This window comes from Cavia porcellus, unplaced genomic scaffold (genome assembly GCF_034190915.1).
Source record: "Cavia porcellus strain 051 isolate PalLab524CR breed Dunkin Hartley unplaced genomic scaffold, mCavPor4.1 scaffold_23, whole genome shotgun sequence".
In the NCBI taxonomy this organism is placed as follows: Eukaryota; Metazoa; Chordata; class Mammalia; order Rodentia; family Caviidae; genus Cavia; species Cavia porcellus.
In genome coordinates, this window is record NW_026947506.1 from 11,276,718 (window position 1) to 11,300,201 (window position 23,484).

A 23,484-nucleotide genomic window follows, 5' to 3' on the forward strand; every position below is an offset into this window, starting at 1 on the left:
CTTTCATGGCAATACCAGCTTCCTTCATTGCCAAAACCCCAGTCTTCATGTTTTGCCCCTTTTCTTGGCACTGGAGATCAACCCGAAGGTATTGTGCGTGCCAAGCAAGTGCTGTAGGAAAATGAACTACACTAGAATGCACACTGCAGAGAAATGGACTTCAAGTCAGCAAACAGGCAGGCATACAACAGGATACCCCACAGGAGATCTGGGCCCCATTTGCTACAATATCCAAAATACCCAGTTTTCAATAATAACAAATTACAAGAACAAAAAAAGAGAAAAGTGTGACCATACACACAAAAAGTAAGGCATAGGGGCTGGAGATTTAGCTCAGTGGCATAAGCGCCTGCCTTGCAAGCAGGCAGTCATGAGTTCGATCCCTGGTACCAATAAAAAGGAAAAAGACAAAAAAAAAAAAAAAAGTAAGGCATAGAAACCTCCTCTGAGGGCATAGGTGTTGCATTTCCCTAAAACTAAAGAAATTTAAAGAAAGAAAAGGTTTCTTTCATTGTTTGGAAGCACTACATTTACTATACTGTATTTTAAAAATACTCTCGAAGCATCTCACTTTCAAGAAGTCCTTACTACACTACTTTAAATGAAGCATGTGCCAGCTAATCTTGTTAACATGACTGGATGAAGAGAATCCTAGAGAGGCGATTTGATCATGGAAGAGCTATATTCATCAGTGGACTAACCCACTGATGTTCAGCTAAATATGCCATTAAGACCTGGAACCTGGCTGTAGGAGGTAGGTCACTGGGGGTGTTCCTTTGGAGGACATTTCTCTTTGATGCTCTTCCCCTATGTTCTGCTTCACAGGTGTCATGACATGACATGAGTTTTTTTTTTTTCCCCACAACCTCTTCTGAGATGTTTCTCTAGAGTTGACCAACCATGGACTGAACCTTCTGAAACTGTAAGTCAAATAAACCTTTAATGGTTCTCAGGTATTTTATCCTATCAACAGAAAGATGACCAATTCCGAGCAATACTATACATATTTGTAAGGTCGTTCTTGGGTTTAAAACTTATGCTAATTTAGGTGTTCTGATTTCAGATGAAGTCAGTGCTTTTGTAAAGTATGCAATTCAGTAACAATGAGAAAAATACATTAACATGTTGAGATTTTTAAATGAAATTGTTAATCTTCCTATGAAAAGGCTCTCTTTATTCAACCAACTTTATCACTTTAATACGGAGAGCATACAAAATTTATGTTCTATTATGTTCTCGTACCTATTTCCTACCACTTTCTTGTGTCAAGGGATTCTGTCCTCACACCTATTTTTCCTGACAGATTCACTGAGGGTGTCAGATACTGGGTCTGTATGAGCCAGCGAATTTGTCTATCTAAACACGACTTGTAGCTTTCCTCGCCCGACAGCTCGCTCCGTGTCTAAATGGCACGCCGGACCCCTGCACAAGTCCCCGGCAGCCTTAATCCTGCGAACTGCGGATCTGGGTCACTCGCGGTGGCAAATTGGCAAACACCTGGGCGCCAATCCAGACGGTGGGGCGCGGGGCCTCACGGGAAAGTAAGTTTTTGTGCCGGTGGCTAAGTCGGCGCGGTTCTGCGCATGCTTGGTGCAGCGTCCCCGCCTTCTTGTTTTCCACGGGCCTCAGATGGATGGGAGGCAGTCCCAGGCTGCCCAGCTGCAGCTCCTCCGGGCCCTGGAACACGACCCGTGATCGACGGGTGAGTTCCAAAGAGCTAGGCGAGGGGCCCGTGTCCCAAAATGGGGAAAGGCCCACGGGCCCCTGGACGGCAGCGTCTGTCAGGATGTGACGGCGGTCAGCACTAGGTCCAGCCCTAGAACCGAGCGGACGGCGCTCTTTCCTCTAGGCAGGTCGGTGGGGCCGCGGGAGGAGCGAGTGTGCGCATGCGCCAACCTGTTACCCAGCGGAGATAGCGCAAGCTCGCGAGCCCCTTACTCGGGAGGGGCGGTACTTGTGGGAGGCGCGTGCGCAGTGGGCTTCCGCCCGCCCTGCCTAGACATCTCAAACCGTGATTGCCCTAGCACTCCTCAGGTAGCTTGAAGAATATCTGTTCTTATTTGGTAGAAGAAAAAATTAGTTTTGATGGCCAGTGACTTTTTCAGAATCTGTTAGTGGTGGTCTGACCCCTTGACTCTTAAGCCTGTATTGGTTTTACATGTGTCAAAAGAACGTTTCTTATGAAGCACACTTTTCAGAAATACCACGATGTAAAGACGCAAAAACTGGTTTTTCTTGAAGGACTACTTTGTGTATGTGTGCATTCACTAACCGACGACAAAGTAATATTAGTGAGAAAAATGATCGTTAGCCCTGATTTTTTTTCAACAACAGTTTTAGTGACTTAGGAATTTTCTACACTGGGAGCATTGTCAACTTGTTCCTTCATTAGAAAGTATTGATAACTGGCGACCAGTATTTTGTTATATATACGTATTTGTGAGCATCAAGGGAGATGTAAGCTTTTAAAATCCTTAGGATGCACATATTCACAAAATCTTGTACTCCAGAGCACCATGATTCTATTAGAGCTGTATCAGGTGAGTTTTCACCGTTCTCCCTAATCGTCCTGAAGTGTGATAGGACAGGGACACAGAGAACTCTTCTTCTTAGGGAGTATGTGTGTCTGCTATGCAAGACAAATCGTTCATCTCCCTATCTTTCTTCTTCCAACCCAGTGATAGCTTAAGAATTGCCTACATCCTTCGAAGATTAGCACAAAATGAGCAAGGTAAGTTGTTCATTCCTCATGTTATTTGTAAGAGTCAGTATGTTAAGTGAGAAATTAGATATACACAAAACACAAAAATATATAAAATCATAGGTGCGTTGCCATATACTGATCAGGTGATCTTAGAGTCACTTATGTGAGCAGCAGATATGTCTCCAGTATTTTTGCCCTCTATGGGAGAAAGCAACACCTTGTATCCTCCAAGGGAAGACTGAATGCTTTGAAGACAAAGACCTCTTTTTTTGGATCATAACGAAGGACACGTGTTGAATAATCTTCCAGTGGCAGCTCCAAATGAATGAGACCGTTCTCTGAAATCAGTGCTGGCAAACCTATGGCAAGTGCCTGCTGCTGTGGACACATGAGCTAACTTGCCCCAGCAACCGATCATCAGAATTTCAGGTTTCATTGCAGTGTTGGCACTTTGTGACAAACAAGTGGGTTTGGAGTTGCATTTTGAGTACATGGTCTCTAAAAGGTTCACTATCACTGTCTTTAACTGTTCTTCATTGCTGTTAAAAAGAGTTAGAGACACAGTTCAAGTAGTGTCAGGTTTTGGATCGTCATATTTGGTTCCAGTGTATAATTACAACATTGAGAGGAAGCATCGGCCTGCATTCCTGTACGAATGCCGGTATCAAGTTTGTAGTTTATCACTTCACAGTGTAAGAGTCTGCAAACAGCTGGACTCTGTCACCCTCATCTGTGACATACTGTACCATACTGAAGGAGGCAAGGCAGAGTCCAGAAGGCAGGGCTAAGGTTGCCTTAAGGTTTTGAGTTTTCTACCTTCCATTTATTCTGCCATCCAGTGTCAGTTTCTTTGAGCTAGGAGAGCTGTAGCTTTTTTTGTTGTCTGTGTTTATTGTGTGTTTTTCAGCCTTCATCTGGAAGATACATTCGTTTTAGAATATTTTTACAGAATTTTGATTTTTCTGGTGGCTTTTTTATTGAGCATTGTTAATATTGTTCCATTTTGGCTTTCACATTTACAGATTGCTGGCTGGAGTTTTGCTCAGTGCCTGCTGACTTCATGTTTCTAGTGAAGTGTTTGCTTTATGGTTTGCTGTTGAGATAGCCTACCTTTTTTGTTCACATTAATCTTTTTGGCGAAAAGAGTAAATGAGATATTTCTCTAGAAATCTCTTCATGCTAGCCATAAGAGTTCTTTGTCATAGGTATTATTTCAGCATGTGGATCGCATTTTTATTTTTATGCTTTGATAAAGATGGATTGTTAACTTTAGTGTTATGTATGGTTATATATGGTTATGTATGTTATGTATAGTTAATTTATGTTTTAAGAGATCTTTTCATGAGGTAAAATTTTTACTGCTTTCACTTTGCAAGTTTATACTAAGATGGGTATCTGCTCACACTTAAGATAGAAATAAATATGAAATATAATTGCACCAGCACCATTTGTCAAATTACTGTCTTTATGTCACCCTTTTCATGAATCAAGTGACCATACATGTGTGTCTCTGTTTTGGGGCTCTGTTCCATTGCTACTTTTGAAAATTCTTGTGCCTCTGTTACACATTGATTTTTGGCACATTGATAATAATACTTGATACATAACAATATTTTTCCTGGCTTAGATTTTCTTCAAGGTTGCTTTGTCTGTTTGAAACTCTGCATTTCCACGCTTTAGCATTAACTTGACTAATGGCTAGCAAAGTATCTGCTGGGAATTTGCCTGAGATTGCTATGAATCTGTACAGCAGCATGAGTAGAACTGATATTTTTCTCATACTGAAGTTTGCCATCTGAAGCTTTCTTTGGTTACTTCATTATATCATGTAATTACCTCTGCATTTTATTTTTCGTGCTGTTATTAATTATACCTTTCAAAATTTAATATTCTGTTTGCTGATAGAAATATCTAAGATTTGGATCAAGGATATAGCTCAGTGCATGCCTGCAAGTGCAAGGTCATGAGTTTGACTCCCAGTACCAAAAAAAGAAAACAAATTCTAGGGTTTGTTATACTGAAACTTTATAAAAATGTTGACTAGAATTTGGCCTAGCATCCTTATTTTGGTCCTAGTTTTTAAATTAAATACTTCCTATATTTTAGTGTAAATGTGGTTTTTGCTGTAACTATTTATGGAAATTCTTTATCATACTGAGGAAATTCCTTTCCATCCTGAGTTATACCAAGCATTTATTTATTTATTTATTTTTGAGACAGGGTCTCACTCTGGAGTTCAGGCTGGCCTTGGGCTCAGTTTGTAGCCCATGCTGGTCTTGAACTCATAACAATCCTCCTGCTCTTCTGCCTCAGCCTCCCGAGTGCTGGGATTATAGGAGTGCGCCTCCATGCCTGGCTGCTTCTTGAGACAGGGTTTTGCTATGCAGTTCAGGCTGGCCCTTGAGCTCAGGCTGTCTCAGACTTTCAGCAATCTTCCTGCCTCAGCTACTTGAGTGCTGGGATTGCAGGTATGTGTCAGCACGCCTGGCCATATTAAGCGTTTTTTAAGTCATACTTTTCTGCATTTATTGATATGGTATATTCACAAAATTTCTTACGATCTTCATGTTCTGTTCTCTCTCTTTAAGCTAGCTATAAAGTGATTTTCCCTCAGATTTTATTTGTATTTTCTCTCATAGGTTCTCTGAGAGCCTTCAGTTAAGTCTTGATGAATCAGCTTCCAAATTTTTAGTATTTGTCAGATACTTAACTTCATTTTGACCCTCCAGTATAATGCTTCACATCTAGCTCTTGTCAGCCCTGTCTTGCTAAAATTCCACTCCAGTCCAGTGGCCACTGTTCTTGTGGATGCCCCATTAGTGGTGACCCCTCCTGTCACCAGTGGCCTGTTTGCATCCCAGTTCCTGCTGCACTGGTTTGCCTAAGGAGTGGTGTTTCATCCTTTAGTTGGCTCTCTTCTCTCAAGCGAATAGGTTCTATAAATGAAAACCCGGCCGCATCATTTCAGTACGTGCTCATATCTCTTCTCTGCCCTCCTTTTTACACAGCGGTGACCCCTAAAATAGAGACACACATTCCAGAGAGCATCCAGACAACTCAATTGGCTATCCTCTGTGCACTTCACAGATGTCACAGTCATGGTCGTTTCAGAGTCCCTCCGTTTTCTGTGCATCCTAATGATTGTGTCTGAATTGAGTTGTTAGAGCCTGGAGTATGTATTGCAATGAAATAAACATTAGCCAGGTTTTGCTGCATTTTAAAATCCAAATGGGAAGTTGGATACATAATAAATGTACTGGTAGTTTATTTCTATAATTTGTAAGTGTAAATGTTTGTGTAAACCCACTCTGTAGTGAGTTTCCTGAGTGCTTCCCTGACCTTTTACCGCGTGGCAGCACCGGGACACATCCTCCTGTCCTCCTGTGCTTCTTGCTCTGTCGCTGGTTTCTTGAGCATGTGAGTGGGTTCGTGCCTTTGGTTGTGCCATGGACGTGTCCTTCTGGGGATGCAGTACCATATTATCTTTAGCCAACTTTCCCAGTGAAGTTCAGAGTAGAACTCATTTTGCTCCTTATTTGTATCATTTGTCTGTATTGTATGTAGTTTCATTTTAGCACTTGCAATATACTACTCCATTTATTTCCTTACCAGATTATACATTCCTGAAATAAAAGATTTTTATCAATCTTACTGTTTACAACAACTGTAATAGTCCTAGCCACATTGTAGGGACTGCTAATTTTTTTTGCATGAATTAATTAATACCTTCATGCAATAGTGGAGTATTCCCCCTGAAGTGTGCCCCCAAAATTCTGTAAATAATCTGTAAGCAAGGTATAGGTTAGTGCTGTACAGTATATCTTTTTCCTTGTCACCTAATGCTGTACATTTTTGACTGGACAGAAATCCCGGGGATCAGTGTCATTTAAGGATGTGACTGTAGACTTCACCCAGGAGGAGTGGCAGCACCTAGACCCGAAGCAGAAGTCTCTGTACAGAGACGTGATGCTGGAGAACTACAGCCACCTGGTCGCCGTGGGTAAGGTGATGCGTTCCATGATTCCAGTAGCGTTTGTTTATCCCTTGCATTGTGAAGATATGGCACTCTGCAAGGTTCTGTCTCAGAAACCCATGAGTGTGGATTGGTTACTTTTGTGCATCAGAAGATATTTGTGTTCACCTCTCTGGTGAGGTGTTCTAGTGGTGTCGTGCATTCCCTCCATCTGAAAGCCTTGACAGCCCAAGTCCTTAATCATTTCCCATTAACAGGGTATTGTGTGACAAAGCCAGAGTTGATCGTCAGACTGGAGCAAGCAAAAGAGCCATGGATATTGAAGGAAGAATTCCCAAGGCCAAGTTTCCAGGGTGAGTTAGTCTGTGCTGCACATAACATCAGGCGGGTCTCTACCTGTAATTCATTCAGGAGCTGGCTACCCTGAAATATTTGTTCCAGAGTATCTCCTTGGATAACCTAACCTTTACTGATTTCTAAACCCATCCGTCTAATGCCATTGTCCAGTATTTTGGGGTTCACTTAGAGTATTTCCTAATTTCAGACCTGCCAGTAATCCAAGCTTTGCTCTTGCTTTTCCTGGCTACTCCATGTTTCTCAGAGCCATTTCGGTTTCCTGCTTTACCTCCGTTGTCCTCTCCTCTTTCTGTTGTCAGACATTCTTTGATAACACTCATTTGATGCGTGTGTCTTGCAGTGGAAGTACTTAAGGTAGTTGTTTAAAAAGTGCAGAGAGGTAAAGGCATCTAAATAGATTTACTTTGCATTTCTTACAAAATTTTAGGGAGCTGGAGTAAGTTATACATGTACTTTTCTTTCTTCTGGTACTGAGGATAGAATCCAGGGCCTTTGCACTGAGCTACAATTCTTTGTTTTGAACAGGGTCACAGTAAGTGACTCAGTTTCCCAGGCTGGGCCCAAACTGTTGATTCTCTAGTTTCAGCCTTGTAGAGGGCTGGGATTACTGGTGTGTGCCACCACACTCTGCTGCACGGGTACATTTGGATACATAAAACACTTACTGAGAAGCCCCTAGAAAATGTATACTCAGAAACACATAAATGCATTAACAGATTATAAAAAAATTTAAGAAACCAGTAGGCAAAATAAAAACAGGAACAGAAAACTGAGCAATATGTATGTTAAATGTAAACGATTAAAATATATCAGGTAAAATACTTACTGGCATGGTAGATAAAACAGAAAAAACATGATCATAAAATATATTATTGAAGCTGGGTGTGGTGGTACATGCCTGTAACATCAGCACTCTGGGAGGCTGAGGCAGGAGAATCACAAGTTCAAGCCCAGCCTGTGCAACTTAGTGGCTTGTTTAGTGAGACCCTCTCTCAATAATATAAAGAAAAATGCCTGGGGGTACAGCTCAGTGCAAAAGACTTGGGTTTAATCCCCAGTCCTCAGAAGAAATTTTTTATGGATAGGAAACTCGTAACATAGTTACCAACATAGTTTGATAAAGACTAAGATAATACAGAGTATGAATGATTCTATTAATATCAGATAAAGTGGACTCCATAGCAATGAAAATTATTTGATGAAAGGTTAATATAAAAAGGATCAATCCAACGTATGTACAATGATTCTAAATGTCTTAGCAACAGAATCCCAAAGTTTAAAACTGGCTGATCTGGGGCTGGGGGTTTAGCTCAGCGGCATAAGCACCTGCCTTGCAAGCAGGCGGTCGTGAGTTCGATCCCCGGTACCGATAAAAATGAAAAAGACAAAAAAAAAATAGAAAAAAAAAAAACTGGCTGATCTGAAAAAGGAAATAAATTGTTAATGATAGCTGGAGAATTCATCACACAGAATCATTAGACATTAAATTAATAGCAGTTTTAGAAGAATAGGGCAGCACCACACCATAACCCAGTGGATCGAAGCAGCCTCTATGGAAAAGTGCCCACAGTAACAAAAGAAGACTACTATACTTTTTTTCTCAAGTGCTCATGAAAATTTGAAAACTAGGCTAGATTCTGCCCTATAAGGTTGTTATTATAGACTTTAAAAGAATTGGGAACCTAAATACAAGAAGCAAACCGCAAATATATTAGTTTTGCACAGAGCTATATCCACAGCCCTTTTTATTTATTTAGTGTTTAATTTTACAACAGAGTCTTGCTAAGTTGCCCAGATTGGGCTCAAATTCATAACCCTCCTGCCTCAGCCTCCCAGGGTCCTGGAATTATAGCATGTGCTACTAAACCACATTACTACTTAAGTCTTTTCATTTAGACTGGTATAAAGTACTTAACTCTGCTCTTATATTTCTGTATCACTTAAAAAGATTAATATCTTTTAGTGTTTCCATATCAATTTCTGTGTATTCTTCTGTGAAAGGTAAATGGTCTTAAACATCCATTTTCAAAGGCAGAGATGTCCAGATGAGATAATTTTAAAAAGAAACGTGCTTTTTTAAAATCATGATCATCATCATCACTGTTTTATATATAAGAGAAACTTGATCGTTTACAATGTTGAATGGAAAAGGATGGAAAAATGTATCCACAGGGGGCTGGGGATTTAGCTCAGCGGCATCAGCTCCTGCCTTGCAAGTGTGTGGTTGTGAGTTTGATCCCTGGTACTGGTAAAAATGAAAAAGACAAAAAAAAAAAAAAAAAGAAAGAAAAACGTATCCACCAAAAAAGTTAGTAGAAGGCTGGTAATCAGATGATGTAGGTTTTAGAGCTGAGAACTTCACTGGCCAGAGATTTTTAAAATACTGGTAAAGATCAATTTATCAAGAGAACATAAACTTACATTAATAACATTTTTTCAGAAGTGTATCAATCAAAGTGTGATAAAACTAAATGGAATAGTGTATCCAGAATTAAGGTTAGTTTTCTCCATCCTTCTGCCCATAATTGATAGACTACCAAATAGAAAAGTAACACAGGTAGATTTGAGCAACACCAAATACCCAAAATGATCTAACGACATTTGTGACCTGCTCTTCCCCATCATCCCCCCTCAAAAAGTAAAAACACAAAAACATGAATTTATATTCTTTTTTTTTTTTTTTTTGTACTGGGGATCAAACTCACTACCTCATATTTGCCAGGGCAGGCACTTATGCCACTAAGCTAAACCCCTGGACCCTGAATTTATATTCTAATCAATGATAACTTTACCAAAACAACATTCTGTATTATAAAACAAGTCTTAATAGAGAAAATCAGAAAGTATTTTAAAACTTTTTTTTTTTTTTGTACCAGGGATTGAACTGATGACCACACGCTTGCAAGGCAGGTGCTTATGCTGCTGAGCTAAATCCCTGGCCTAGAAAGTATTTTAAAACAAATTAAAAGAAAATTTGGGGGAGATTTACAAATAGGAAATTTAGATATAGGAAACATCAACTTTATATAATACTAATTGTTTTTATTATTTACCACTGGGATGTGTGTTACTTCCTTTCTTCTAAATTGTGGGTTTAATTTTCTCTCTTAGTTTTTCAAGATGGAAGCAGTTGAGGTTGTTGAAATTTTATACAGCACAAGTAATTTCATGTGTATACTGGGGGTGTATGCAGTCATCTGACTGTAGTGAGGAAGCAGGGTACAGGCCCCTCTGCAGATACCAAAATCTGGGTGCTCATCTCCTGTATTTAAAATGGCACTTTGATGTTCCGGTGCATGCCTGTAATCCTAGCTCCTTGGATGACTGAGGTGGGAGAGTCACAAGCTCTGGGCAACTATGTGAGACCTCACTTCAATATGAAATGGAAAGTCTGGGGAAGCAGCTCAGGAGTACAGCACTTGCCTAGCGTGTCTGAGGCCTTGGCTGTACCCCCAGTTACCCCCTCCCAGGGTTTCCCCATTTTCTCATATACTTTAAATCATCTCTAGATTATAATATTTGATAGAGTGTAAATAATATGGATAATTTCTATACTGTATTGTTTGGAAAGTAACAAAAAATAATATATGTTCAGTACCAATGCAATTTTTTCCAATATCTGAAATTGACGAATCCACAAATGTGGAACCCACAGAGAGGGCCCACAATATGAAGACTTAACATATGTAACTATGTCTATAAAGTTTTTTATACATGGGACACTGCCATGTATAAAATATATTTAACATAATGCGTAATTTCATACACGCAATTTTATGTAATGTCAAGAATATTATCCAAGTATATTTTTTCTTTTATTGCAATTTTCAAAAATTGGTTCCATATTTTCATTTTGCCTTGGCCTTTGTCAATAATGTCAGCATTCTATCTTGAGTTTTTTTAAAAAAAGGAAAAGAAGAAATAACAAAGTTGGATGCAGAGGTAGCACTTGTTCAAATCCAACACTATTTCTTACTTAAGTACTCAAATGCATAGACGTTTAGTTCCCCTTGTTGTTTCTATTAGACTGCTGGTCATTATTATCAGATACCACAGATTATATGGCTTGAACAGTAGAAATTTATTTTCTCATAATCTAATGGCTGGAAGCCCAAGTCAAGGTGCAACCAGGGTTGGTTTCTGGTGAGCCACCTGTCTGTGGCTTGCAGGTGGCACCTTCTTTCTGTGTCCTTCTATGGCCTTTGCTCAGCTGCAATGATGATCACAGAGACAAGGCTGGTTGTTCTGGAGGCTTCTCTTGGAGGTCAAACAGTACTGTCACTGAGTGGCCCTGTCCCTGTGGCTTCACTGCTCCATTTAACCTGACTGCTTCCTCACAGATCCTGTCTCTAACTACAGTCACATTGGAGATTGAGGTGTCAACACAGTTTAGTTCATAATAAAGGTTTTTGCAATATCAATACCCTTTTCTGTGATCCCTTTGTCCCTTTAGTGTTTCCTTTCTTTTTTTTTTTTTTTTTTTTTTTGTCTTTTTCATTTTTATCGGTACCAGGGATCGAACTCACGACTGCCTGCTTGCAAGGCAGGCACTTATGCCGCTGAGCTAAAACCCCAGCCGCCTATGTTTCCTTTCTAATGTTGATCAGGTCTTGGCCCTGTAGTTCCCATCCACTCCAAGACCCTTCTTTTGGAGTTCCAAGCTCTGATGCCTTCAAATTCAAATACTATTTTAGTATTTTCCCATTCACAGGGGAAGTTTTCTTCTCCGGCATAGTTTCTATTTGTGTGTCTCTCTCTCTCTGCATCTCTCTGCATCCTTTTTTTTTAATGACCACCTCTCTAGCTGACTTTCAAGCTGACCCTCTTTGTGAGTGTGGGCTGACTGCTTTTTCTGTATTTCAATATTAATTTCCTCGTGTAGTGGTGATTTGAGTTTTCTGGTTTTGTTTTTTTCCCCTCCTAGTTATATTAGTCATGGGTTGTTACAGTTTATGTTATGTGCTTGCCAAATGTCAATCATCATAGTTGTTTGGAGGCTGCATGGAGAGAGCCACGTTATTATTTATACACTGAAAACCAAAAGTACAAATAGCCAAATTGTTTTCCTTTTTCCAACTAGATCAGGTTATTTGTGTTTCGTTATTGCTAAGCTTTCTACATCCTTTGTTTTCCCACTCAAATCCATGAAATAGAGAACAGTATATACTTTGATTTATTTTTATCTCTAGAAATAGAGCAAACCCTGAGCAACTACTTTAAAGATAACAACATGTAAAAATAAAAAAAAGAACCATATCATATGATACGGTAACAACATGTAATTTAAATTATTACTGTTGGTATTCTGCTATGTTATGAAATTTTATTTCATTTTTTTCCCATAAAATAAAAAGAAGTGGAACAAAAAAACCACAGACAACTATGATGTAGGGCATCCATACCGAGTTCTCTTTTCATAAGAAATGTGTTAATATTTCTATGGTAAGATTAAATTTTCTTATTTTCAGAATTTTGGAAAACTGCTCACCGGAAGGAAAGGAACCAACCTAAACATTTATGGGGAGTTGTATTCATCAATAACACAAAGCTGACTAAAGAACAAGGTAATGTGATAGGGAGATCATTTAACTTGGACATAAATTCTTTTCCTTCAAGGAAAGTTCTGTGTCATTATGACTCACATGGAATGAGTTTCAACAATATTTCAGAATTGGTATTTAGCAGAAAAAACTCCTTAGGAAAAAAGCCTGATGAATTTAATGCCTGTGGAAAATTGCTACTCAAAATTAAACATGAGAAAATGCATACTAGAGAGAAAAGTGAATGTTTAAAACACAGGACTTCTTTTAGTCATCAGGAGGATCCCATTCAGCATGAAGACACTGAAACTTTAGACAGAACACTTGTGTACAATGAATGTCAGGAAACCTTCCTTAAAAAGACAGTATTCAGCACACCTAAGAAAGAGAACACAGAAGAGAATGACTGTGAACACAGTGCGTGCGGGAGAACTTTCTGTGATGGCTCGTCCCTCTTATTTCCTGAGGTATATCCCTCAAAAGAGAATCGCTGTGAGTTCAACGAGGATGTGAAATCCTTCTGTGGAACATCCGCCCCTTTCAAACATGATGGGATACATACAAGATGTAATGAAAGTGGGAATGACCTCAGGAGGAAGTTATGTCTCTCCCAACTTCAGAGAATTCATAAAGGAGAGAAGCACTTTGAATGCAATGAATGTGGGAAAGCTTTCTGGGAGAAATCACACCTCACTCGACATCACAGGGTGCACACAGGAGAGAAACGCTTCCAATGTAATGAGTGTGGTAAAGCTTTCTGGGAGAAGTCAAACCTCATTAAACATCATAGATCACATACTGGGGAGAAACCCTATGAATGCAGTCACTGCGGGAAAGCCTTTGGCCATAAATCGGCCCTTACTTTACACCAGAGAACACATACAGGGGAGAAACCCTATCAGTGTGCTGCGTGTGGGAAAACTTTTTACCAGAAATCAGACCTCACCAAGCATCAGAGAACACACACAGGGCTAAAACCCTATGAATGTTATGAATGTGGGAAGTCCTTTTGTATGAATTCACACCTGACTGTCCACCAGAGAACACACACAGGTGAGAAACCCTTTGAATGTCCAGAATGTGGGAAATCCTTTTGTCAAAAGTCACATCTTACACAGCATCAGAGAACTCACATAGGGGATAAGCCCTATGCATGTAGTACATGTGGGAAAACTTTCTACCACAAATCAGTGCTCACCAGGCATCAGGTAATTCATACCGGATTGAAACCTTATAAATGTTACGAATGTGGGAAAACCTTCTGCTTAAAGTCGGACCTCACAGTACATCAGAGAACTCACACAGGGGAGAAACCCTTTGCGTGTCCTGAATGTGGGAAATTCTTCAGCCATCAGTCAACTCTCTCTCAACATTATAGAACACACACTGGAGAGAGACCCTATGAATGTCAGGAATGTGGAAAAATCTTTTACAATAAATCATACCTAACTAAGCATAATAGGACACACACGGGGGAGAAACCCTATGAATGCAGTGAATGTGGGAAAACTTTCTGCCAGAAATCACAGCTCACTCAGCACCAGAGAATTCACATAGGGGAGAAACCCTATGAATGCAGTGAATGTGGAAAAGCTTTCTGCCATAAGTCAACTCTAATCGTGCATCAGAGAACCCACACAGAGGAAAAGCCCTATAAATGCAATGAATGTGGAAAATCTTTCTGTGTGAAGTCAGGACTTGTTTTACATCAGAGGAAACACACAGGGGAGAAACCTTACGAATGTAATGAATGTGGGAAATCCTTCAGTCACAAATCATCCCTCACAGTACATCACAGGGCTCACACAGGAGAAAAATCCTGTCAGTGTAATGAATGTGGGAAAGTCTTTTACCGTAAATCAGACCTTGCTAAACATCAGAGATCACACACAGGGGAGAAGCCTTACGAATGTAGCATATGCAGAAAAACTTTCTCTCAAAAGTCAAACCTTATTGTACATCAGAGGACACACACGGTAGAAAGGTCTTATGTACGGACTGAGTATTAGTTGTGTTTCGCCACCAGTCAGCCACTTTATTACACTTCAGCATATTCATGCTATGGAAACGTCTGTTGACATCCTGGGTATCCACAATGCTGTGCTGTAGAGTGGTGACAGGATAAACCTACAGTCTGTGGTATGTGTTAATTTCTGAGAGGGTCATAGAAGAAATATCTGCCTTCAGATTGAGATGGCACAAATAGTCCAAAGAATAACTTGGACAAGTGCAGTTTGACACTTCTAGATTATTTACAAAGTGGGGGATGACCTGCAGGCTGCAGCACTACCAAAGCTGCCATCCCTGCGTTATTAAACTATTGGTTTTATAGGACTCTAAGGTAAACAGGAAGAAGTAGAAGCAAGTGATAAGTGTCCTTGGGCCGAGTTATCTGTGCTGTGTCACACCCATCTTTATTGGGAATTTCACTGGTCTCAGTAAGTACTGACAGCCACAGTGCTGGGTGACTTTGCTATGCTTCAGCCTAGCATACAGCCTCAGCCCCTGCCAAGGGCCCATTGGAAAGGCAAATAGTGGCCTGCTGCAGGATAGAGATACTGTGCTAGGGTTTGGAAGACTTTCCCCCTATCTCCATCCATTCCTCTGGCTCTTACAGTCTCGTGAACTTGGCAGGAGAGATATCAGGCTTAACTGAAGGCTGAACACCAGGCTGTTATGTCACACCAACAGTCCAGATTACAACAATGCACTCACTCCCAGAACAACACAAACACGAGTATCTGCTTGTAAGTGGCTTAAAGCATCTGTTACATTAGCCTTATTATCTGGCATACAAGCACAGCATGTGGTGCCTCCATGGGCAGCAGTCAGTGTGTTCAAGGTCATCCTGTATAGAAATTCCACCATCAGCATTAATGTCTGCACAAGCACTTGCTGGTGTCCCTTTCCCATCGTGCCGTCCATAGGTCCAGACCTCAGAAGACCACGCATCAGTCTATGCAGTCAGAGGCCATTGTTCATGAATGACCACCATTCATTCTGCTGTCAGAATTTCCCTTTCCCAAACGGTGTCTAGATCTCTGTCAGAGCTGCTGTCCATTTTTGTGCCTAGTTTTGTGCCTCCACTGGTGCCGCTGGTGTAGTAAGTGCCTTCAAGAATGGGCAGTGTCCTTTCTGACCCCCTTATCTAGCCTCACTGTTGGTTCAGTTACATGACACAGTTCCATAGCTTTAAGGGATACTAGCCCCAGTATTGCCTGCATGGCATTTGTCACAGGGCTAGCAGATAGGACTGCACACTGCCCAAGTATGCAGGCCATTTTCATAAATTCTTATGCCCCTTTAGAAAGGGATTGACCATCAGGCCTCTATTCCCAGCCCTTCATTGGATATGCTGTCTTGAGTGTCACTGAACAGATCCAGTGATGGATTTCACCTGCTTTAGGGCTTTCCATGTGGCCAGCGGTTGCTGCTCCAATGTTATATACTATGTCCAGCTTCTGCCTCTTTTCATGACTAGGGCAGAATCCTGCTGGAACTGTCTGTTCAGATTGCCATGACCCCCAGTTGAAGCTCTCAGGGCGCCTGGTAACCTCTAGAACATACAGGCGTTGGATTACTGGGATGTGTAACCATTCAGCCTACCTCACAAGTGTCTTAGCATGCTCAGAATCCTCTTGAGCCCTTTTTTCCCAATTCCATGTGGTCACCTTTGTTTAGAGTTATGTAATGGGCTGGCAAATTGAGCCAGGTGGGATATAAACTATGTTAATATTCCAGGCTTCCTAGAAACACCAGGAGTTGCTTTTCACCCATTGGTGCAGTCTGTTTTATGAGGTTAACCCACGGAGGCCAGGCCCTCTATCACCCCCAGTTCTAACACCTTAACAGGTTTATCCCAGCTCTCTTTTTCTTGTGTTTGCTTGACATAGGGTTGTGATTGGATCTCAGCCTCTGCTGCTGTGGAAGAGAAGCCAACCTAGGGCTTCTGTGATCTTATACAGCTCCCCCCATCACATTGCATTTGCATTGTCACTAGAAAATAACATTTTTCATAATTCTTTGGAATACTTTCAAACCATCCTCATACTCATACACAAGACATCTATAATAGTCCTCAGCTCTCTCCACATGGAAGCAGATGATCATCCAGGATGTCCCTTTGGCAGATATCTGTGTCAGTAGCATGTCCCACCACCCATCACTGGAGCCTTGAAACATTGCACACCGCTCTGTTGCAGTCCCATCCCATGTGGGCCCTCTGAGATTGTCGCATATTCCCTAGTCTACCGCATGTGGATTAGACTCATGTAGGAGGTGTGCCACCCCATATATATGCAAAGGATGGCTACCCTGGCATTTCCCCCATGGGGACTCATCCCTGACTCATCTTTGGGTCTACTGGATCAGGCTTCAGATGTTGCCTGAATTGCCCAGAGCAGTGTAAAAGAAACATTTGCTGATGAAGTAACAGGGCACTAATGATCCAAAGAATGACTTGGACAAGTTCAGTTTTGCAATCAAGTGGGTTTCTTGTGGCTTTCTTACAGAGCAGTGGACAGCTTACAGGCTGCAGCATTACTAAAGGTGCACACAAACTCTTCGCTAAGCTCTTGGTTTTATAGAACTGTAAGGTAAACAGGAAAAAGTAGAAGCAAGGGACAAATGTCGTTGGGAAAAGTTATTTGTATCTTACTGCCACCCACCATTGTTGGGAGCCCCACGGGCCTCAGCATGCAATGTCAAGCCACAGTGCTGAGTGACCTTGCTTGCTGCAGTCTGCACACAGCCCCACCTCCTAGTGAGAGCCCTCTGGACAGCTAAACAGTGGCCACTACAAGACCATGTTGCTGTGGCTGGGGTTTGGACAAGTGTTCGCCCTACAAGTAGAGGACATCCTTTGTTAAGACTGACTAAGATATGAAGAGCTGGGTGTGGTAGTGCCTGCCTGTAATCCCTGCAGTTGAGAGGGCTGAGGCAGGAGGATTGTGGCGAATTCAAGGCCAGCCTGAACTACATAGTGAGATCCTGTCTCAGGAAAGTATGTTTTATAGGTGCTTTCAATTGTTTTTATGAAAAATACACACTAGATTATTACAGAATTTATATTGAGAAATGTATCCGCCCATTAACTATAAAGTGAAAACTTTAATTAGAAATAATGTATTATTACAAATCGTCTTTTGAATTCGATGCCATGATTGTCTTTGGAAATATAAATAGAATTCTATAGTTCTATGTTCTGGAATGTAAAACCTTAATAGTAAAAGTATAGAGTAAAAGTAACTACAAAGTAAAAGTATAGAGTAAGTATAGGGCCAAGTAATATCCCTTGAATAAGAATGTTACATACCATTCTGTACTCTGAAGTACACCAAATTGATGTCATAGTACTCGAATGTTTATTCAGACATCACCATATTTTACATGTGTCCTGTCTTTTTGGTGTAATTCTTATCAAGTTTTATTGCTTGAAGATTTGAGTGACTGGGCCGGGGATTTAGCTTAGTAGTTTAAGTGTGCGCTTGGTAAGCAAGAGGTTGTTAGTTTGATTCCCGGTACCAAAAACCAAAAAAACCCCAAAAAACAAAAAACAAAAAATTAAATAATTATCAGCAAAGATAATTAAGTTACAGAATAGTAAGCAATCTTGAGTCTCGGTTGCATCAGGATTATGTTTCTTGTCTTAAACATATTCTTTCTGTAACCCTAACCCTGAGAACTATTTGAACAGGGAGCTTTTCTAATGCATAGGTAATTGAATAACCTGGACGAGAACATTCAGTGCATGTGGGAAATACCCCTAACATGCACATATGTGTACTCACATGGTAGGTTATGTAAAGTGTGAATGAGCTTTATGTGCACATTGGAACGAAACATCATGGTGAATGGGAAATAGGTATCCTTAGATGAACAGCTTTCACAATATGAGGTTCATCTTCAATATTTGGAAGAGCTAGAATAACTGGCCTTCTTTTAGGAGGCCATCTTACTTTTTTCATTGTTGAGACAAAATGCCTAATACCCACAACTTAAAGAAGGAAAAATTTATTTTGACTCACAGTTTGTAGAGGTTTCAGTCCACAGTTGGCTGGCTCCAAGACCTGGTAGAATAGTAGAGGACTATTGTAGAGGAGAAACAGTCCACGGAAGCACAAGCAGGAGGCAGCAGGAACCAGCCTTCCTTTTTTTTTTTTTTTTTTGCCTTTTTCCTTTTTCCTTTTTATCGGTACCAGGGATCGAACTCACAACTGCCTGCTTGCAAGGCAGGCGCTTATGCCGCTGAGCTAAATCCCCAGCCCCCAGCCCCCAGCCTTTTCTTTGCATTCGTTTGTATTCCATCCAGGTTACAAGCCTATTGATTGGTGCCACCCACACTCAGGGTGAGGCTTCCATTATTCACAGAACTGTGCTAAACCACTTTAGTTATCATGCACCCTTAATCCCAGCATTACACACTCACGATCCATCCACCTCACAAAAACCCCCAGTATGAGCACATGAGGCTTTGGGTCCATACAGAGGTCTAGAGAGGTAATACCTAACCATTCATAAGTTATAAATCAAAATAAAAGTAAAACAGATGCAGTAAATATTGGTTCCAACCATAGAAAGCACTGACCATTTTATAGTCGTCTAGCTGCAATACATGTTGTGGAAAAGCACTTTGGGGTTACCATGCATGAAATAAATCTGTATACTTTTAACTTTACAAACTCGAGTTACAAGTCAAGACGCATACCATGTGGACTCCTTGTATGTAAGTTATTCTTAGAAAAGAGCAGACAGTTAAGTTGTTTTAAGTTATTTACTCTTGTCAAAGAAAGATCCTAGAGTTGGTGTGCTTGAAATGGAGAAAGTAATGGCCATTGCATTGTACTTTCATTTGCATCTTTTTTGCATTGTTTCTGGAGCATTTGTTACAAAAACTTTGTCCAGGAATGTTTTGTTGCTTTAGCTGATGGAACGTGGGTCACCGTACTCTGACTTTGAGCCCATTGCTTGAGTTCTAACAAGCAAATAGTGACAGTGGCATATGACAAAAAGCACCTCACTGCAAAGAGCATCCATCTGTATTAACATTGCTAGATTACAACTGCTTGCTTAGTCTTCCGTAACACTACTGGTGCAGTGTAAGGTAACCCTTGGCTAGCAAGTAATAAGCAAGACAAGAAGAAGGACAGGACATCTGTATCCAACTTTCCTGTACAATAGCAAGACAACAGCAAAAATTCAGGTTGTCACCACAATTTTCCTTAGATAGAAGAGATCCCACTTCATACTTTGAAAATAGTAAATAAGACCAGGAATGGACTAGTTCATTCTGAACTAGGTAACAGAGTGGTGATATAAACCAGACTTATTTTGCCTAACTTTTGCCGGTTCACTGAGCTCCAGACTGAGACTGAGGTCGGTTTGTACTTCACAGAAGGGACTGGGATCCTCCAGCTCTGGCCTTCGTTGTCCCCTGTAGCCCACTGCTGCCCTTCAGACCTGTCTCAGCGTTTTAGGAGTTTCCCTTTCTGAAAAGGAAGATCATCATTCCTGTTATGAGGGTTCACATGTACTCTGCTTCCTCCTGCCTGAGAATCACATCTCTAACCTTTCTAGACCTGGAAACTGGTTCTATCAAATAGTGAGTTTTTATAGAAAAGCAGAGAATGAATCAAACTCTTGGTCTCCTGTTTGGAGGCTGGAAGCATTCACCCTGGAAAGAGGCTGAATGTGCTGGTGGCCCCAGTGGACATGGGCTGCTGCAGTTGACATATTAAGAGATGCATGAATTCTGGGAAAAGCTGAGGGCACAGTGCTTGGGTCTAGTATCCAAGTCCTGCAAAAGAACACCTGCACTGCTGGCCTACACCAGTGCCACTACCTCCAGCCAGCTCAGCTCTCCCCTGTACCAGCTAACTCTGCTCCTCAGGGTTGAAGTTGTCTGTCATGGCCACCCACACACCAAGCTACTGTATGTACCCTCTGCAGTCCCTGTGACTGCAGCCCAGGACATCAGCCTCTGTCTCACAACAGTCCCCTTCACTGCCACGCAGAGGTGCTCGTTGTTGCAGATCCAGACTGGTGACAAGGGGCCTCTTGCAAGTGCACTCTGTATTTGCACGTACTATAGTCACCATGCTTCCAGGTCTGCAGGCCAAGTCACATCTGCTTGGCAGCTTACAATCACCTGCCTTGATCTCGGCAGCACTTGGATTATCCCAGTGCCCCTGCGGTGAAGGAAAGGTGAGCTTTTTGTTTTCCTTTGCAGCATCAGTTTGGACAGATGTTGGGCTTCCCATCAGCTAGTTTATGTGCACCTCCCTGATCCTGTAAAAAAGGTGCCCCTATATAGGACTAGGTACAAAGTTCAACAACTGTTGAATCTGCAAATTTTAGAATTGCAAAAGCCCAAAGTGAGATATTTACCCACTAAAACATCACTTAGGTGATGGAGAAAGGTATATACACTCCTACATGGTATATACTAGAGTGACTTACTCAAGGGGCATCTAGTTAGCCAAATGTCACCTCCTTCTGTATGTGCGGGGTGCCTGGAAGCTGTACTTTGATGGAGGAAGGCAAGGGAGAGGCTCCTAGAACAAAATGATTGCAGCAGCTGCTAGACTCAGTCCAGAGGCTTTCCCTGTCACTGGATGCTAGCCATTAGAAGCCACCTTGCTAGGTGAGTTACCAAGTGACAATTCGGGTCACTTGCCCTGTGACAGGCCACCTAAGTCTAAAGACAAAGTGTTGAAACAAGGAAGGCAACTTTATTCCAAAATCTGGCTGGAGAAAATAAACTTACCACAAGGTCCATCTTGTCCAGTCCGACTTTGGAGTGGTTTATACAGGTGATTGAGTGTTCCCAGACTGGTGGGCTGGCCTATTATAGTGAAAGGGCCACGTGATATGTACCTGATCCTTACTGCATACTGAGCCAGTGCTTTTCAGTTTCTCCAGATTGCAAAAGCAAAGATTCCTTAATCTGTTACAAATCAGTCATTATTTCCTATCACCGATTAATTCTGTTAATACACAAGGACCAGCTAGAAGCGAGGAGGTAGTTTCTGTGAAGTTTTGCTGATTGCCAAACTCCAGGCAATGCATGAAAATATCCTTTGCTCTGTTTTAGAATGAGCTAATGACTAGATTTTCAGATGAGTTAAATGAATAGATTTTGGGGGGCTGAAAAAGTAACAGTACTGTACTGATGTGTGTATGTCATTCATTTGTCAAAACCCACACAAAGTACGTTGCTAAGAGTAAACCTGAATGTAAACCATGTCAGGACCTTACTTAATATTGATGAACATCTCTTCCCACCCTACACATCCTATCAGGATTGCCTAAGCAGTTGTACTAATTGTGACACTCCAGACACTGGTCATACTGCAAATTGTGGAAAAGTGTGAAGGATTATGTGCGAATTCTGTTTTCTGCTTGACTTTTCTGTAATCCTAAAACTGCTTTTAAAAAAATAAAATATATTAAATAAATAACCTAATAGCTGTGTGTAGCAGTGTGGGTGAGTCTGTATGAAGGTACTTTCTTTCTTTTTTTTTTTTAAGAAAAATACTGAAGAGTAAAGACCTCACACAACTAACTAGGCAGGTGAGAATCTGCTCCAAATATTTGTTCCTCTGAGGTAAAGGCACCACAGCCCGGTTCAGCCCACACCCTCACAATCCAGGGCTTTTTTCTTTTTAAGGTGGGCCTAGGTCGCTAGCTGCTAATTAGGTGCTCAGTGGCCCAGCTCGGTCCCCAGCTCCTGCCATGAATTCATGGCAACTCAGATTGCTTCCCATTGGTTCTCACGAAGTGCCCTCCTCTGCTTGGGGCAGGCTGGCTCTTCAGTTGAACCCAGGTACCTTTCTCTTTGGCTTCCTTCTCCTGATCATTTTCCCTGATACATCTGAAGAAGCTGTCTCCACTCTCATTAGAGTACTTAATGTGCTCCGTATGCCCATTAATTCTCTTCCCGAGTCCCTTGCGCTTCCCTTGCTCGTTGCAATGCCAGCAGCATGCTGGGTAACACTATGGTCCTCTCTAGTTTTGCCTTAGTAATGTTGGTGTAGCATTCCTTTTGAACAGCATCCATTCCTTTGGTGTCTATAGTACCGCCCTTTATGTAGATTCACAAAGGAGACAAAAGCAGTGACCTCTCCCAGAGTGCCAAAGCGGAGAACAGCTGCTCTCCCAGTTCATAGCCCTGGCCAAGGTGTCCCGGCTTGCTCAGCAATACTGTCCACCAGCATGGCTCTTGGAATCCCGAGACTTGCTGGCCCTCTCGCAGGCCACACACAGAATGGCTGTAGGTGGGCACTGAGCACTGGTGCCTTGGGAGGAGGAGCCAGCCACTCAGCGGCTGTTTCTGGGCCTTTGTACTTAACCTCACATTCGCCCTGCAAGTCCATGCTACAGGTAAGTGGACAGAAAAGAAAATGAAGGCTGACTTTGCAAGACTAGAATTCCAAGATGTGGAGGGAATTGTATAGAGGTGAGAAAAAGCTTGTACTATGATAAAAAAGCAACCTCCAGCCAGACGCATTTCAGTCAGCCTCTGGGTTATAGACACAGCATGCCCGGCTCACGCCCTGTGCTGCTAGGCCCTGGATACAGCAAAGGCACTGATACTCGCAGAGAGAAAAGCAGCCACCCTGTGGCAGAACAGAGTTCATTCAAATACACCTTAAGCCATGCGAAGTAGCCACCGCCAAGAAGGAAACACCTAACTCTGATGATAGCATGCTTGAGTCTCTCATGAGAAAATGTTAAATATGATCAGAGTAAGGAAAACACCACCCAAGATTATAACTGGTAACCAAAATTAAGAGAAAACCAAAAGTAACAGAGAAAAAACTGAAAGGTCCAGGGTTTGGCCTACTTGGAAATATAGTTTACTGAAAACCTACAAGTGATAAAAGGGCTTGGGTACCTCTATAAGATTCTGA

At 41.5% G+C, this 23,484-nt stretch overlaps 1 protein-coding gene across 5 annotated transcripts in view; it reads left to right on the forward strand.

The window, feature by feature from the left end:
- Positions 1–1,599: 1,599 nt before the first annotated feature.
- The window catches only part of Znf33b (zinc finger protein 33B), a 100,622-nt gene continuing 78,737 nt past the window's right edge, over positions 1,600–23,484 (forward strand). For 3 of the 5 annotated variants that reach the window (XM_063233566.1, XM_063233567.1, XM_063233568.1), the window contains exons 1-5: positions 1,600–1,702; positions 2,679–2,731; positions 6,569–6,704; positions 6,935–7,030; positions 12,503–12,598. In XM_063233566.1, coding sequence (XP_063089636.1) covers positions 2,723–2,731; positions 6,569–6,704; positions 6,935–7,030; positions 12,503–12,598 — 337 coding nt within the window. In that variant the 5' untranslated portion in view covers positions 1,600–1,702; positions 2,679–2,722. The other 2 variants (XM_003466100.5, XM_013148567.2) reach the window with 2 other exon arrangements.